The sequence below is a fragment of the Myxine glutinosa genome, chromosome 3 (assembly GCF_964187855.1).
Source record: "Myxine glutinosa chromosome 3, kmMyxGlut1.1, whole genome shotgun sequence".
Classification (NCBI taxonomy): domain Eukaryota; kingdom Metazoa; phylum Chordata; class Myxini; order Myxiniformes; family Myxinidae; genus Myxine; species Myxine glutinosa.
In genome coordinates, this window is record NC_136263.1 from 121,283,570 (window position 1) to 121,301,183 (window position 17,614).

General features: G+C 45.4%; 1 protein-coding gene across 15 annotated transcripts in view; it reads left to right on the forward strand.

Moving 5' to 3' along the window:
* The window catches only part of LOC137423244 (CUGBP Elav-like family member 2), a 219,334-nt gene that overhangs the window by 67,616 nt on the left and 134,104 nt on the right, over positions 1-17,614 (forward strand). For 8 of the 15 annotated variants that reach the window (XM_078774507.1, XM_078774510.1, XM_078774506.1 and 5 more), the window contains 2 exons: positions 2,331-2,711; positions 4,321-4,517. In XM_078774507.1, the coding sequence (XP_078630633.1) occupies positions 2,647-2,711; positions 4,321-4,517 (262 nt within the window). In that variant the 5' untranslated portion in view covers positions 2,331-2,646. Of the gene's footprint in view, positions 1-2,330; positions 2,712-3,074; positions 3,256-3,916; positions 3,975-4,320; positions 4,518-17,614 lie in introns of those variants that run through there. The other 7 variants (XM_078774514.1, XM_078774517.1, XM_078774512.1 and 4 more) reach the window with 4 other exon arrangements.

The following is a 17,614-nucleotide window of genomic DNA, read 5'->3' on the forward strand; positions in this document are numbered from 1 at the left end:
CATGAATGAAAGAACTCTACCATTCATTTATGCTTTTAACATGAAAAGTATGAAGTGCTCCAAACAATTCCGTAAGTGCTTGGAATATAACATTGCAGGATTGCAGCCCTTCATTATTTGGGATTTTTTTTTTCCTGCATGCAATGTAGATTGTTGTACAGCAAGCTCACTCATGTGTGCATGCGTGTGCTGTATCTGGGTTCTCTCCCTACATACACTTCCTTGATTTTGTATATTTGCTGCTGTGTGCGTTGTCACGATTGGAAACCAAAATGGGAAGAATGGGTTGATGTAATGTTTGAGAGAGATGCAAGGAAGAGGAGGAGGCGGTGAATGGGTATGTTCCTTTTTGGAGGCCGAGAGAGATTGGGAAGGGGTCTATTTTGGAGTATAGGTCATAGGTAAATGGTGGGATTGGAGGATGTAATATTGGCTCGTCGAAAATAGGGTTGAGATGGGATGGATGGGGAGGGAATGAGACAGGTTGGGATGTTGGAGAGATAGGTGTGATAACCTGTGACTCCAGTTACCTCAGTTGGGTTTTCGAGCAGCTATAAAAAAAAGCGAGCCTAATTCCACTTCTTTACGTCCCTGGTGTTGCCTCACAGACACAGGCAGGTTGCCTGCCTGACACAGGTGGTTACGATCCCTGGTGTTGGGCTAGCGGCTAGGGTGCCGGCTTAGGATCCTAGGATCCTGGGTTCGAATCCCGGTCAATCGCTGAATTAACGCGAGGGGGGTTGACTCAGCCTGTCATCCTTCCGAGGTCGGCAAATTGAGTACCAGTTCACTGGTAATTCCCTGCTTGTCGTTAAAGTCGGCAAAAAGGGTTGGCGTCCGGAAGGGCATCCGGCCGTAAAACATTGCTTCAAAAAGGGGACCGAAAAACAACAACAACCACAGTTCCCGAAAAAGGCCAACCCCCGCTTGCGGGGAAAAATGGCCTCTAAAGGTGGTTTTTTTTATTCCACTTCTTTACGTCACATCGTCTGGTTGACACTCATTGCCAAAGATGGACAGTGGATTAATTACCTTTTCACACACAGACGTTCACCAATAATAAATATGCCTCGTGGTGGTTAACTGGCTACTACACTGTACAAATTGGCAGCGAAGATGATATGATTAAGAGCTTGATTCTTCAGGTAAGCCTGCTACAGAATGCTAACTATCTGATAAAATGACCTCAAATGGAATACGAACTGTTGGCATTTGGCCCTTTGGCTGCTGTCCCAGTTTTCGGAAACCTCGCAGCTCACATTTTTGTTTGCAGCCTTTGTTGGCCGGTCTCATGCTTGCGATGGTCGGCCTCTGATGGCAGTCATGATATTCCTTGCCGCTTTGTGGGGTGGTTTCATACCTCTCGGTGTGAAGTGTTGTGCTGCGAAGTTTTGCCTCGAAGCTTGCCCTTGATTCGTTTTCCTGATATCTAAAGCTGGCATTTTGGCTGAATTCTAATTTGGATGATTATTCATGATTCCTTTTTCCATTTTTTTTTTTTTTTTGGAACGCATCCACTTGTAAGTTGTTCGTTTTTTTTTTTCCGACCTTGGTCGTCAAAGTTTTCAGGAGAACCTTTGGCATTGTAGAATGAATAATTAGTCTTGCTGGTGAAGACTTGGTGTCGATCTGCGTTGGTTCGGGCATTAAACCTTTGAGCAATAGAGCTATTTATTTGGCTATATCTCTTTTGTTCTGATGAAGGGTTAATGCCCGAAACTCGTCGGCGTTTTACTTCCCACGGTGGTTAGCGTACTTCAATTGATGCCCGGTTGATTTCGTCTATTGAACCTTCAGCATTGTATATACTTGTCGGACCATAGGTTGTATTCGTTGCCAGCATCCGAGCAGAGTCGAGGAATGGACCATTTTTTTATTTATTTGTGCTGCGCTTGTAATATGGCTTTGTGTCAGGGTATACAAGGTGAATCATTTTTCGATGTTTGCCCATATTATGTAGCTCCAAGCTTTGAGTAATGATGGCCTGCCGTGCTTTTTTGTTGGCTTTATTCCACACCTACTTTGGCTCTGTTTGGTGAGCACACTTGTGATGTCTCGTCAGATAATGTTTGTCAAAGGCTATTTTGGTTTTGGTGTGCTCTTTGTTCTCGGCCACACGGATCACCCACCCCGGTCACGTCGAAATGACCCACTTTATGTGGAATCTTTCTTTTTGTATTTTTTTTTCTGCTGATGTGGCCGCTAAATGGGCTGGTTTTGTCGGTAATCGTTCTAGACATTGTCTTTTTTTTTTTTGCTGGAGGGACAAGTTTGTGACATGCTTCGGTAGCGTCCGCTGGCTTAACGCCTTTTATTTCTCACTGCGCTAGGCCACGCAACACGGGAAAGTATCGCTCTCGTCAGCGGATTTGATTGTCCGCGCCGTGACTTGCCGAGGCTGGCCGAGAGTACAAACTTCACTGGCCACCCAGGTGCCAGCCCCCTTCGGCTGCGTTTCAGCCCCAGCATCTACCTCTCTGCTGTCTTACAGCATCTCGAGCAGTTGGTACGTCACTCAGCTGCCGAGAATCATCGTGAATCTGCCTGTTCCAGCTTGGATTGGCCACCTGTCTCTGCCCGTCCGAGCCCACGGGCGCTCAGCGTCACATCAGGTTCCTCCACCGTCGTTCCAACGGGCATGAGAGAATGACTTGTTTCCAGCTGAATTCCCTCAGCAAAATGATGGCGGATCACTGCTCGCTGAACCCCGTGTAAGTTTTTAAGTGTTCTTGAACGCTTTTGTCTGTCTCGTTCTGCTTGTCTGCCTGGCAGCTTCTAAGATAATGTTGCTTTTTATTCAGTGGGGTACTCTCCATTTTGCGTGTAATGCCATTGTCAAGTTCTTGCGATGCTCTGCGTTAGTAGCCTGTTAAGCATAGGCCTACAGTTGTCAAAGAATCCGGGAAGTGGCCGACTCATTAAAGTTTGCAACACTTGAGGCCTCGGTGCTCTGCCTTTGCCTCACAGGCATATTAAGCCCATGGGATGCCAGCATGCCGGCCTGTATTGACTACAGGACGCCCGTTTGCCGAGCGCTGCTTGCTATAAAAAGGATATTGGGCTGCGGTCGGCCCGGAGGTGCCAAAGCTCAAATTACTGCTGAGTGAGTTCCCACCAGTAAGGCTGTTTGCTCTAAATCTGACTGGCCGATTCTCGGCTAGCAGGACCACGGGGGACATGAGCATCGTGTCTTCCTTGCATCGGGTACAGCGCTGGCCATCCGCCTAAGTGTCCTGCCAAGTGCCGTTTACCACGGTACGGCCTGGCCCTGATTTGAATCGACTTCTATTAGCCCTATGCTTCATTATCGGGTTTTGGGCCGAGTGTCCGGTGGGGAGGAATGCCACTAATCTGCTGGCCACGGCTGTGCGGACAGCTGTGCTTCTCTCTCCCTTTTACTGTGTGTACTGTGTATGATTCAGTCTGCACTTTTATTCATTGACTAGATTATCTTGTCATCTTGCATTTGTCCTCTGGTGATGGTGCTCCACTTGTTTTGCTCCAATAACTCCTTTCCCCATAGCACTGCTATGATTTGCATCCAATTTTATAATACAGTTCATCTGCAACCGTTCAGGTTTGTTTGTCGAAGTTGTTGTTTTATTCTTAACCATTGTCTCTTCCTTCTCAGTTATGTATTTGTGGCGCTTTTTGTAAGGAACTGTAGGGAAGAACTTTGGACCTATTTGCTCGTAAACTGTGGCGTAAAGCAACTAGCACTTTGCTGCTTGCTCATGACTACCTGTGTGTCCCTGACCCAAATTCCTTTCCTAACAAGGCTGTCTGGCTCTGATGCTTCGACTGTGGGCTTGGGGTGGTGGGGCCTAACTTGGGGAGGGGAGGTGTCGGGATCTGGCTCGAAAGGGAACACAACAGGTTCGTGGTGCCATAAATCTGCCAGCTTTGACATTTTGTCTCTCGCGGGAAGCCCTGCTTTCGACTTGCCCTTGGTTGCTCACACGACTACGAGGACGGTATCGTGGGTGCAGCAATAGAGCAGGCTCTCGTCTCCCCTTCTTCCCCCCCCCCCCCTCCCGGCCCTTCTCCCACTTCCTTACCTCATTCCCTGTCTCAATGTATCCGCTAGTGCTGATGAATTGCTGCAGACATGACCCCAAAGTTATTGTTATTTATTGTATTTATTTATTTATTTATTTATTTTGTTTATTTATTTATCGAGGCTTCTAGGGCCTGCCTTGGAGTTTTCCTCAATTTAAACATAAAAAATAGATGTAGCCTCCAAGAGAGTTGAACTTGCTTTTGGCAGCATCGCCTGAGATTATTTGGGGATATTGATTGGTGTGGTGGGTATCGTTGCAGCGGTAGTGCGAGAAGCAAGATGAATGGCTCACTGGAGCACAGTGACCAGCCGGATCCCGATGCCATCAAGATGTTTGTGGGCCAAATCCCCCGCACGTGGACCGAGAAAGACCTGAAGGAAATGTTTGAACAGTTCGGACCCGTCTATGAGATCAACGTACTTCGTGATCGCACGCAGAATCCACCGCAGAGCAGGGGTAAGGTTAGATTGTGGTTAAGTTAAAAACAAACAAACAAACAAATCCTTGTGGGCTTTAAAAGGGCGATAATGGTGATGGTGTGCTTTCATACCAGTGATTATTTTGAAGCACTGTCGGCTACTTATAGGTAAATCTTATATGTGACTTGTATTAGCGGAGAAGTAAGGTGTTCGCTAATCTTCCAATTGTATGAATTTTGAGCTCTGTGTGTATGTAGAATGCTTAGAGTATGAGCATGGTTGATTGTACGAACAATAGTACAATTGAACAACATTGAACAATTGCACGAACAAAGGAGGCTTGCTTAAGAATTGTGTTTCACAGCATTTCATCGGATGCACGTTCACTGATGTGTATAACATGGATAGTGCGAGTGCCGCAATAGTAGCCGCTGAAGGCAGGTGGCTGCCATCTTTCCTCCCTCAACAGCACCAAATTAACCCATTTGACAGCATTGCGTAGCTCCGCACTGATGTATTTTATTACCGTATTGCTTTCTGGCCCTTGGTGTTCTATTTTTAGTCTTTGCTTGAACATAGGTTTTATATTCAGGAACTGAAAAGTATGGTGTTGGCTTAACGGTTGAGGCGGCTAGTTTAAGATCCTTGGGTCTTGAGTTCAAGCCCCTGTCGTGTCGTTGAATTAAACACCAGGCCAGCTGGGAAACTAGCTGGGAAAGGGGCAGTGCATCAGTGGCACAGCTGCCATCCCCCCCCCCCCCCCCCCCCCCAGAAAATGATGCGGCCAAGCAGCCACAGGCTACATACAAATAAATAAATAATTCAGGAAATCCTAGAATGTTTGTCTTAATTTTATGTTCACAATTCAATGTTGGTTTTGGCCTTGCGGGATGGCCTAGAAATATGCACACTCACCTCTAAGCCATCCAGCCTGGGTTTGAATCCCTACCCAGCTATAAACCTCCATCCCGGTGTTTCCACAGGTGGGGTGTTTCATCAATGTGTGTGCCGTCCCTTGGATGGATGTTACACTGGGCGTCTCATCTGCCAGCATTAGTTGGTGGACGTTAAAAATGCCACTGTGTCCTTCGCCAAGAGTAGGCGAGCTATCGCCGGCACCCTCACCAAATTACAAACTCCTGCCCTGACTTTCTGAGCCGGAGTGGTGACACGACCAGGATTCTAGCCTAGTAACTGCTTTGGCAGCATCGACGCCCTGCATAGTTTGTGGTGCATGATGCTGATTTTCTTTTGTTGTGAGCTGTGTATGATAAAACATGTTTACTTGATTGCACGTACTGATCATGCCTGAAAATGGCAGGTTGTAGCTTTTATAATCTGCCATTTATATTTCCAAGAAAATTAGATGTTGGATTGTTGGACCATGAACTATCAACTATACCGATGCAGGAAAGTCTCATCATTGGTGTTGATCTTATGATTAGTGTATTTTATACCTGAACACTATTGATTACATTGTAAAGATGTCAGAAGCACATTACTCCTCATAAGGTGTGATTTCAACTCTGTGTCGACGTCTAGTTCAGTGATTGCTCTTCTGGATGAGGTGACCTGGTGAAACTGCTCATGGCTTCAGAAACGTTGTGCACACTATTCGAGTTTCATCAGTTTTATGTGCGCTAAAACGGTTCTACTGCTTTGCCAATTCCCCATGGTCCTGATGGTGGTGTTGGTTCGTTTGCAGCCTGTAGCTGCTGGTTGCATCACTTTCCGGGGGTGCCCGGTGCCGCTGATGCAATGCCTCCTATTACCAGTCATCTGGTACTCTTTTTGCCGACCTCAGACGGATGACATGCTGAGTCAACCCACCAGGTATTAATTCAATGGTATGACAGGGGCTTGACCTCAGTATTTTGAGATCTCAAGCCAGCCACCTTAACCATTGAGGCAACACCAGGCTTGGCCTGATGGGTGTCTATGTCCATTGGAAAGCCATCCTTTTGTGATCAGCGGAACAATTTATTGTTTTGGCATTCAGGCAGTAAAGGCAACGTGGTTAGCAAATGAGGCTGAATGTTATAGCCTGAGCAAGTCTGTTATCGGTTAAGGTGGACTGGGCAGCCAAAGTCATTAGCGCTGCTTCATGCACAAACAGTCTCAGAAAAACTTTCTCATTAATTGCGGAGGTTTTGAAGTGAGTCCTGGTTAATATATGTGCGCTCTGATCTCCTTGGTGGTTTTGGTGTGAGTTGTGTGCACGCCCGCTTCAGGAACGGTGCAGGTATCCAATTGCTAGGGATGGTGGTGGGTTGTTGATGTTTTTTGGGGGCAAGGTGGGTGAGGAGGGAAATTGATTTGAGACCATTACTCACCTGAATGGATTTTATTTTTGGTTCATCTTGTTTGTATACGATCTGGTTCAACTTTTGTGAAGCAATTGCAAGCTGTGTAATTAGAGACGTGCTTCCTGTTTGAGTCGGAGTCAGGGTTGAATACCCACAATTTAAGCCAGTTGTTTGCTTTTAACGCTTATAAAGGTGTCTCGATTGAGATCTTCCGGTTTTGAGTTTGAGCCCCTGTCAAGCCGTTGAAATAACTCCCGGTGGATTGATTCGTCCTGCCATCCTTCTGAGGCCGGCAAAACGAGTACCAGCTTACTGGTAACAGGGGCACTGCTTCAGCGGCACAGCCACACTTCCAGAAACTAGTGCGTGCCCGTACGTGCGGGGAGGTAAGTACGTGGACATACGTACGTTGACGTACGTACCAAAAATAAGGCCTCACTGTCCGGAAGTTCGCATATCGCAGTTACGATTAATCGCAAATTAGTTTTAATGGCCAATTATTCAATTATTCAAACTGCGAGGCAGAAACAACAAACACACGCGGTTCCTTCGCTGTAGCTTGACCGTACATGCAAAAAAAAAAATTAAAACTTTCATCGTTCCTTCGGTCTTCGCTCTCGTCCTTCGCCGTTCCTTCGCTCTCGTCCTTCGCTGTTCCTTCGTTCACGTACAAAACGTATGTGTTTGCTAAATAAATGGCCATAACTTGGTAACCACTTGTCCGATTAATAGCAAACCTTGAAAAGGCACATCCTCAGGTCCCCAGCAATATACCTGGCAAGTTTCACTTAGATCGGACCAGTGGTTGTCGAGAAACAGCGGTCACAGACATACACACAGACATACACACAGACAGACACACAGAGATTGCTTGCATTATAGAGAGATGATACAACCAGCAGCCACAGGCTGCACACAACACAACAATAACCGCAATTTCATCATGGCCGATCATATTGTTTTAGTAATAATTAGCATTTGACACAGAAATCTTGTCCTGCATTCAAAAATTTGATCCCGCTAATTTGATGATGCTTGATAGGATGGGAGGCCATAGAATAAGAACAATATGTGGCAAACGGGATAAATGCAGACAGCTAATTTATTGATGATCTCACCGAATCACTTCCTTCTGTATGTAATGCCAGTGATGTAATTTGTTGTGAAATGGAAAATTGAGACGCCGCTGAAAATGGTGAAAGAGTTATCCTGCAGGTTGCAAGTGTAGTTTTTGTAATTGCTGAAACATAAATGGCACAATTACATTGCGTAGTTGACTTTTCAAACCCTGAGTGCACACTTTTAAGAAGGCTTAACACGAGATGAAAAATTGTAATTGAAAATGGGTCATTTGGGTTGATTGCCGTTTAAACTCATGAAGCTTTTCCGTGCAAAATGCATCGGCATGTCGAATCCGGGCAAAATTGATAGCATGGGCATGTTTAACAATTGTAGAGTGAAAGGCCTAACTGGCAGATGTATACCTGTCAAAGACTGCTGATGAGATGGTAGTTGATAGGACGGGAGCGCCACAATACGACGACGATCCACGGCAAACAGAACAAATGGAGGTGGCGATGGCGACAAACCATGTTCGGGTTTGAAGTGCCGCTGTGACATCATCCAGCATGGCGAGCTATTTGACAAAAGTCTACTTTCCACCAGGCCGAACAGAATAATAGAAGCCGGTGGAAGTAAATTTATATGTCATAAGGCTAATTATGAGACGTTAATTAGACCTACAGATTTTGCTGACAAGTTGAGAGATGACCTGCTAAACCGGACAGACACCGTCGTATTATTTATATATCGCTTGAGGATTTATGTTCTAACACCAACCAAATATAATCGTGTTCGTAGCTTGAATTTCAGTGGAAAGGGCAGACACCACTTGTACTGCTTGGTCGATTTTTATGGGAACCAGCTACATATTTTGTTTGCAATGTAGTGGAAGTGTGTTTTGACACACAGCACACTGGCCGTGTGTTCCTGCTTTCTCATCATCATCATCTTGTCCTTTCCAAACGTGTTACTTCCACCACCAAAGGTGGGTTGACGTTATGCTTTTACCACTGTCGGTCTGTCTGTCTGTGAACAAGATATCTCAAAAAGTTGTGGACGGATTCGGACGAAATTTGGCATTGATGTAGTGTATGTGACAAGGACGAAATGGTTAGATTTTAGTGAAGATCCGGATTCGGATCCGGCTACTAGAATTTTAAAATGATTTTTCACCATTGGGAGATGGGGCCAAAAACAATACAAAGCAGGATATCTCAAAAAGTTGTCTGGATTTGGACGAAACTTGGTGGAGATGGTGTATGTGTGACAAGGACGAATCGATTCGATTTTGGTGAAGATTTGAATATGGATTCAGATACGATAATTATTTAATTCGATAGTGATTCTTCTCTAATGAGAGATCGGACAAAATGCGATATTTATAACATGGTTTTTTAAAAAGTTATGGACGAATTATGACTAAAATTGGGGTTGAGTTGCTTAGGTGACAAGAACAAGCCTATTAGATTTTGGTTCAGGTCTGAATCCAGATCCGGCCTATCAGTGGGATACAAAACAAACTGTTCAGCCTGGCGGAGGTGTGCACTCTACCGAGTGCCCGTTCTAGTTATGCGCTCTACCAAAACTCCCTGTGCATTCTTACATGTGGATTTGCTTTTAAGTGTCTGTCTTGGACGTAATTCATTCGTTCTGCTCAGATGAATAAATCATGTAAAGCGGTTCTCAGTTGGACAACCGGAAGAAGCGACATTATTTTGCTGTATCTTCTTTGTTCTCCACTTGCAGGACAAAAATCCTCCTCTCTTTCTAATCTCTCATACAAGAGATTGTAAAGTTTGTGAGATTATCGCATACAAGAGATCACAATTTTGATTCAAGTAATCAACTCTAGTTTGTGCTGTTTCTCTCCCCCTCCCTCCCACCTCACCGCTGTCTGCTTATCCGGGAGCACTTTTCTCACATTGGACTTGCTGATTGCAAAGCTTCGCACAGGAATAATTAGCCGTTTTTCCTTAAATCCATTTAAATAATAATCCCTACTTTGGATGCATTTTGAGTCAGCAATGGCATGCAACTGAAGTTAATACGTTGTTTCATTCCCCCTGAACCTTCACGATGCCATGATAATCCCGTTGCAATTTTAACGTTGTTTTCGCTTCTGATGCGTGCACGCTTGTGCGTACACATTGTTTACGTACACAATTTTTCAAACGACTGTTCAAAATGATTTGTGAAGATTGAAAGTTCTGCATATGACGAGGCCAAATTGCTGTCAAATGCGCCGATCACGAAAAGTGAATGATGCTACCTTGAAATGCCGCTGGCCTTCTTGTATTTGAAAAATCGTGTCCTTCCTGTTTACTGGTAATAACCATTAATGCCTTCATGAATGTTTCCACCTGCAAAATGGGTGACGTCCTACCACACACACACACACACACACGTGTCGTCGCTGTCTTGGTGACGCAGGGAAGCGTCGCCAAGCATCGACATTATTTGGAGTTTCCATATGCATCACATTCTTTCAATACTACTTTACCCCACACGTACAAAGTGATAAACCGGGTTAAGCAATTGGTTCACTTTGCCTGTCTGTCTACAAATGTCAGTTTATGATCGAGAACAACTTCATTTCAATTGAATGTTACATTTTGAACGTTAATGGAAACCAGCCTGTAGTTTTGGAGTACTTCGGCTCTGAATTTGTCCCGATTGTGCATGTGCAGAGAGAAGTGAGAATTTTTTTTAGTCTGTCTGCCTGTCTGGCAGTCAAATAAAATTTCAAATCATTACAACCAGGAAACTTACTGTTTTTGGGGACGTCATAAAGGACACAAACAACAGGCATGAAGAACTAATGTAATGTGTTAAATAAGGTGGTGTAAAAGACACTGACTGCATCAAGGGCGGTAAAGTTACAAAAAAATATTTCTGCATCCTTTAAAATCTTTATTTTATTTCAATTGAATTTTGATTGAAATTATTGCCCCTGGAACAAACTCCCTCACTCTTCGATCCCACTCCTCCCTCCAGATCTTCAAAACAGCTGTTCACCACCATCTATTATTCCCCTCCCCCCCCCCCCCCCCATCCAAAACCCTGATCTTTTCTATCCCCATTAATCCACCCCAAATCCACCTTTTTAAAACTCCGTTTTTCTTTCCTAAAACTCCCAGTAGTGTCCATTTGTTTTATACCTTGTACCCCCAACACCCCCCCCCCCACCCCATCAGGCCTCTCCCTTCCACAGATCTACTGATGTCCCTGTTCCCTACTGTTATTCTTCCTTCTCTCTCTCTCCCTCTTGTCTCTCTTGTCCTGCTCCCTTTATTATATGTTCTATGCTTTTCTTTTTATGTCCTTGTGTTGTGTGTGTTGCTCTTACATGAGCTTTGACTTTGTATACAAAAAAAATAAAAATAAAACTTGAACACTGAAGAACACAAATTGACTATTTGGCACTTTCAAAAACCTTTTGTAATCGGACAAAATATTACGGAATTTTACATCCTCTCTACTAATCGAAATTGCTGCTCGCTAACCCCGCCCATTTTTTTTTTCTTCTCAAAATGGTGCAAGGTAAGGTGCTCTATTACCTCTCTAGTTCGTTAACCGCAATGACAACATGATATTGCGAGTTTTGGCAATATTCCATTTGGCCGTAGTGTGGCGTGAGATGAGCATCGATGTACTTTAGAAGTTCTCCAAATTGGCTGTATCCAAGTGGTTGCAGCCTGGAACACAGGTCAGTGGACAGACCAAAAATTGCCCCAAATGTCCAAGCCGAAGAGGGACTACTATGAACTACTATTCCAAACCGAAGCTATGAACAACCAATAATACTATAATTTTGAGACCGTCACGAGACAAAGTTGGCAAGTGCAACCACATGTTGATGTTGTCCTGTAACGTGCACCAACCTCTGCCGAGAAGGTGTGTATTCGACTTTACGCTGCTAGCCCATGCTTTTTCAGAATGAACAGCAACACGTCATTGAGGATGAGGCAAGATGTCGGACGAGTGAGCTCAACCTGGGAAAGGTGATGCTGTTTACTTTGACCTTTACACCACAGATGGTGTACGCATTTGGAGACGTCTTACGTACATCATGGCGCTTTTTAATAGCAAAAGTAGCTTGGAACTGGTGGAGTGGCATCTCATTTGTGGTGTGTGCTGGTGTGTTAATTACTGCACTAATCGTCATCAGGAAATGTGTCGGTGCTCCGTTCTACTGGGAGAACCTCGTCGGCCTATCCCATTTGCATGTTGTCATTTATGGAAGTTTATTTTCCGAGATAAAAATGTGCATCCACATCAAGCTTCGATATTGAGTATTCATAATGGGATTTTGGATCCTTCCTACCTGCAATTGTGTTGAGTTATTTCTCTGTATGAACGCTTCTGTGTCGTTTTGAGTCGAGCAATTACTTGACACGATAGCACTTCCTACATTATTAGGATGAGTTGGCAGATACTTTGGATGAGTGGCGCCAAATTCTTCAATTCGGAACACATTCACATGATGTTTTGGCCGGTTCTATATCAACAAGAGACCAATTACAGCGACTTTTTTTTCTTCTTTTTTTTAATACCAGTTAACCCTTTGATGCAATATAACTTGTGATGTCATTGCGATCAGTTAAGATATTTGCACGCATTTTGGGTAACTTACCTTGGCCAATTTAAACGATGAATACAGTCATGTGAAAAAGTAAGGACACCCCATGTAAAGTTTTGACTTTTTCAACATATTTCAACATACAGCTATTTGATCTTCATTTCAACAATATTGACAGATAAAGGTGATATAATATAACAAATATCATGAAACATTTACATTTTGTAGTCCATTGTATAATATAAATAAACATAAATGCAAATTTCGCATGTGGAAAAAGTACGTACACCCCTACATTTATCACTACTTCAAATACCTAAAATTAGAATCAGGTGCATCAGCTCAGGTGCAAATGATGAGAACATCGTTAGAGAGGATCTTGGAGGAACCTGTCTTATTTAAATCTCAGACATTTCGTTTGGTTTGCTCTTTGCTGTTGAAGTGTGCGGCGTCACCATGCCTAGATCAAAAGAGCTCTCTGAGGGCTTCAGAAAGAAGGTTATAGATGCCTACGAGTCTGGGAAGGGATTTAAAAAGATCTCCAAACAATTTGAAATCAATCATTCGACTGTCCGGAAGATCATCTACAAGTGGAGAAGATTCCAAACAACTGCCAACTTGTTCAGGCCAGGCCGCCCCAGCAAGTTCAGCCCGAGAGCAGACCGCAAGATGCTGAAAGAAGTCTCTAAGAACCCCAGAATGTCATCACGGGACCTACAGGTAGCTCTTGCCACTGTTGATGTCAAAGTGCACGAGTCTACCATTAGAAAGAGGGTGCACAAATTTGATCGACATGGGAGGTGTGCCAGGAGGAAACCTTTGCTGTCCAGAAAGAACATCAGGGCAAGACTAAAGTTTGCCAATGAACACCTAGGCAAAGACCAGCACTTCTGGAACAATGTGCTCTGGACAGATGAGACAAAGGTAGAGCTATTTGGCCACAGTACCAGAAGACATGTTTGGCGAAAACCAAAGACAGCATTTGACCATAAGAACCTGATACCAACTGTAAAGCATTGTGGTGGAAATATTATGGTTTGGGGCAGCTATGCTGCATCAGGGCCTGGGTAGTTCACCATCATATAATCCACTGTGAATTCTTCATTGTACCAGAGGGTGCTTCAGGATAATGTGAGGCCATCTGTCAGAAAGTTGAAGCGCAACCGAAGGTGGACCTTGCAAAATGACAATGACCGTAAACATACCATTAAATCCACCAAGGAATGGCTCAAAATAAAGAAATGGAGGGTTCTGGAATGGCCAAGTCAAAGCCCGGATCTAAATCCCATCGAGATGTTGTGGGGGGATTTGAAACGAGCTGTGCATACAAGAACCCCCTCAAACATCGCACAGCTGAAATAATTCTGCATGGAGGAGTGGGCAAAAATTTCTCCCAGTCTATGTCAGAGACTCGTAGACAGTTATAAGAAACGCCTATTTGAGTTATTTTTTTTTTTTTTTTTTTTTTTTTGTATACTGAATCGAGGTTCGTGAAAGAGCTAACATTTACTTCACAAACAAATCAACCAGACAAACAAAATATATAAAAAGAGGGAGCGGAAGAAAAGATGGGGAGAGAAGGGGAAGCACACAAACGCAACATTTGAGAGCAGGGAGATGTGTGGAAGGGAGAGGGCTTGGGGGGAGGAGGCGTGGGAAGGGGGGGGGGGGGGGGGGGAGACGGAGAAGTATAAAACTCAAGGACTTCCAGGACAGAAGTTGGTATTTCAAAAAATTGGAATTGGGGTGAAATTACCGGGGGTAGAAAAGATCAAGGTTTTGGATGGGGGAAGATAAGAGATGGTGGTGAACAGCTGTTTTAAAGACCTGGAGGGTGGAGTCGGATTGAAGAGAGTGAGGGAGTTTGTTCCAGAGGCGGGAGAAAAGAGGAATGAAGGAGTGAAGGTGAGCAGAGAGTCTTGATTTTGGCAGTTTTACCACAAGAGGGTTGCAGGCAGATCTTGTGCGACCTGTAGGAATATTTGCGGGACAGAGCCCAGAGAGAGCTGGGGGGGCAAGGCCAGAGAGGAGTCCATAGAAGACGGAAAGACCACCAACCTGCCTGCGGTGAGTGAGTGAGAGGCCCTTGGAGTTAGCTTCATCGCGGGAGATTCCAATGATTCTGAATGCTTTGGTTTCAACAGCTTGAAGACGAGCTAGTTGTGAGGCAGGAGTACCAGCCCAGAGGGGAGACCAGTGTTCCATTGAGCTGCGGATGAAAGCCTTGTATGTGGTGAGGAGCTCAGGTGTGCCAAGGAAGGACTTCGCACGACGGAGGATGCCCAGTCGGCGACTGGCTTTGGAGGCCAGATTTGAAATGTGGTTTTCCCAGGAAAGATCATGGCAGATGGTGAGACCCAAAAGCTTGAGTGACAGAACTTCCTGGAGAGGATTATTCAGAAAGTGGATGGGAGGGTTGTCCAGTCGGTCTTTTTGGAGAGACATCGTAAGAGTGTGAGATTTGTCAGGATTGAAAGACATGTTCCACTTGTTTGCTCAGTCTGTGATTTTGTCCAGGTCTGCAGAGAGTGAGGAGGCTGCAGACTGCTGATCTGAGGGATGAAGAATGGAGTGACAGAGAGTAGAGTCATCAGCAAAGAGATAGAGAGGATTTTCAAGAGAGTCCGAGAGATCATTGATGAAGACCAGCAAAAGCACAGGGCCCAGAACACTGCCTTGGGGAACTCCAGCCTGAACAGGAAGAGGAGATGAGAGAAAACCATTCAGGGCCACACGTTGACAACGACTAGAGAGGAAGTCCGCCAGCCATGCATGGAGATTTCCATGGATACCAAAGGAGGAGAGTTTGGTGAGCAGAGCGGGGTGCCAGACCGTATCGAAGGCACGTGATATGTCAAGGGAGACTGCTCTAATTTCCTGTTTGGCATTGAGGACCTCCATCCATTGTTGAGAAAGCAGAAGCAGCATGTCCAGAGTAGAGTGACCAGGTCTGAAACCAAATTGATGATCAGAGATCAAGCCATTGGAGAAGAGGAAAGATTTCATATCTGAAGCAATGATGGATTCCATGACTTTGCTGATAATTGGGAGAACGCTGATTGGTCTGTAGTTGCTGGGATCTGTTTTTGCACCTTGTTTGTGCAAAGCGGTGATGTTGGCAGATTTCCAAGCAGATGGAAGATGACCTTGAGCAAAAGAGAGGGTGAAGAGAACAGAGAGAGGGAGTGAAAGAGCGGAAGAACAGGATTTTAGGACCCGTGGGCTGATGCCGTCAGGTCCAGTTGCAGAATCAGAATCAGAGTCGAGGGTTGACAGAAACTTTTCCACCTTGTCAGGAGGAAAGGACACAGAGTCCAGGAGCAGCTGGGTACGACAGGGTATGGTGGGTACAGAGAGGGATGGGTTTGGGACACAATATTTAGAGGCAAACACAGAGTTGAGGCATTCAGCTTTTTCACGTGCAGAGTCAGCCGTGTGGCCATTTGAGGTGAGGGAGGGGATGGAGGGGGAACAAACACCAGAAACAGATTTGACCAGACGCCACCAGGATTTGGAAGAGGGAGACAGGTAAGAGAGTTCGGTCCTGAGAACAGAGAGATATTGTTTCCTGGCTCTCCTGAGGGTGGACACACACTTGTTTCGGGCTTTGTGAAAGGAAACGAGATTTCCTTCCATTGGATTTGCTTTCTAGGAGACGAAAGCAAGTTGTTTCTGGGCAATAGCCTCACCACAAGATTCCGTGTACCATGGATGGGAGGAGGGGTATGACAACTGAAGACGAGATGGGATAAATCTGTGCATGAGAGAGAGCAATTTACTTTGGAAGAATTCCCAGGATGAGTTGATGTCAGAGGTGGTAGAGATGGGAGACCAGTCCAGATGATTGATGGCTGCTTGAAGACCGTGCCAGTTGGCCTGAGTGAAATGCCAGACCCATAGACGCTGTGGAGGCTCTCTGAGAATGGTCAGAGAGATGTCCACTTTTACAAGCACATTATCAGAAAAGCCGATTGGATCAGAAGAAGAGCAGCAGACATTTTCAGGGAAGTTAGTCATAACCAAGTCGAGAAGAGAAGATGCTCCATTGACTGAGATCCGGGTCGGGAAATTGACAGATTGTGTCAGTCCCAGTGAGTCACAGAAGTCCTTTGCTGAAGAGCCATGGCTGGTGAGAGAGGTACCCACACCCAGCCAGCTGGCATGGTGACAGTTGAAATCACCACATATGAGGAAGAGAGAGTTGGGATGGGCAGATAGAAGTTGGTCCATATTATCAGACAGCGAGATGTAGATGGAGTCATCACTGTTTGGTGGACGGTACAACACACATATGAACAAAAGGTGGGAGCGAAGGGGAAGCCGTAGCCAAAGGTATTCCTGGGGGTGAGGTGGAGAGAGGGCAGTGCAGGGCGAGTGAGGAAGAGAGTTTTTTTATAAAGATAGCAACCTCACCTCCAGGACGAGGCTGAGGTCTATCATACCGGAGGAGGGAGTAACCTGGGAGAGATACCAAGGAATCCGAGACATCATGAAGGAGGAAAGTTTCTGTTAAGCAGATCACGTCTGGTTTGTCAGAAGCAACCTGTATGGAGAGATCAGTCAAGTTTGAGCGAAGGCCCCGGATGTTTGAGGTCCATACTGTTAAAGAAGAGGAAGGGGGAGCATCGGATACAGAACGAGGGGGGGGGGGGGTGGGTAGGGTAAGATGTGGAAGAGGAGGAAAAGGTAGGGAGAGCTGTTGAAGGTGTGTCAGAGATTTCAGAATAGCTTGGAGAAGGGGAAGAATGGGTCGGACAAAAGGTTTGATGGTGATTGGGTGAGGCGCAGTGAGGTGTTATTTGAGGAGGGCGAAGAGTGAGGCAGAAGGTTGAGGGAGATGAAGGTGAAAGTTGGAAGGGGGAAGAAACGGGCAGGCTGCTTTGAGGGGGAGGGGTGAGAGGGGAGTCTAGGAGGGGAGGAGCGAAGGAGAGTCTCGGAGGGGAGGGGTGTGTTGGGAGTTTAGGACGTAAGGGGCAAGGGGGAAGATTTGAAAGAGATGGGTGATGGGGATGATTTGGAGGGGAGGGGCAAGGGGGTAGATTTAGAGGGGAGGGGTGATGGGGAAGTTTTAGAGGGGAGGGGTGATGGCGAAGTTTTGGAGGGAAGGGTGATGGGGAAGATTTGGAGGGGAGGGGCCAGGCGGAAAATTTGAAAGGGATGGGTGATGGGGAAGATTTGGAGGGGAGG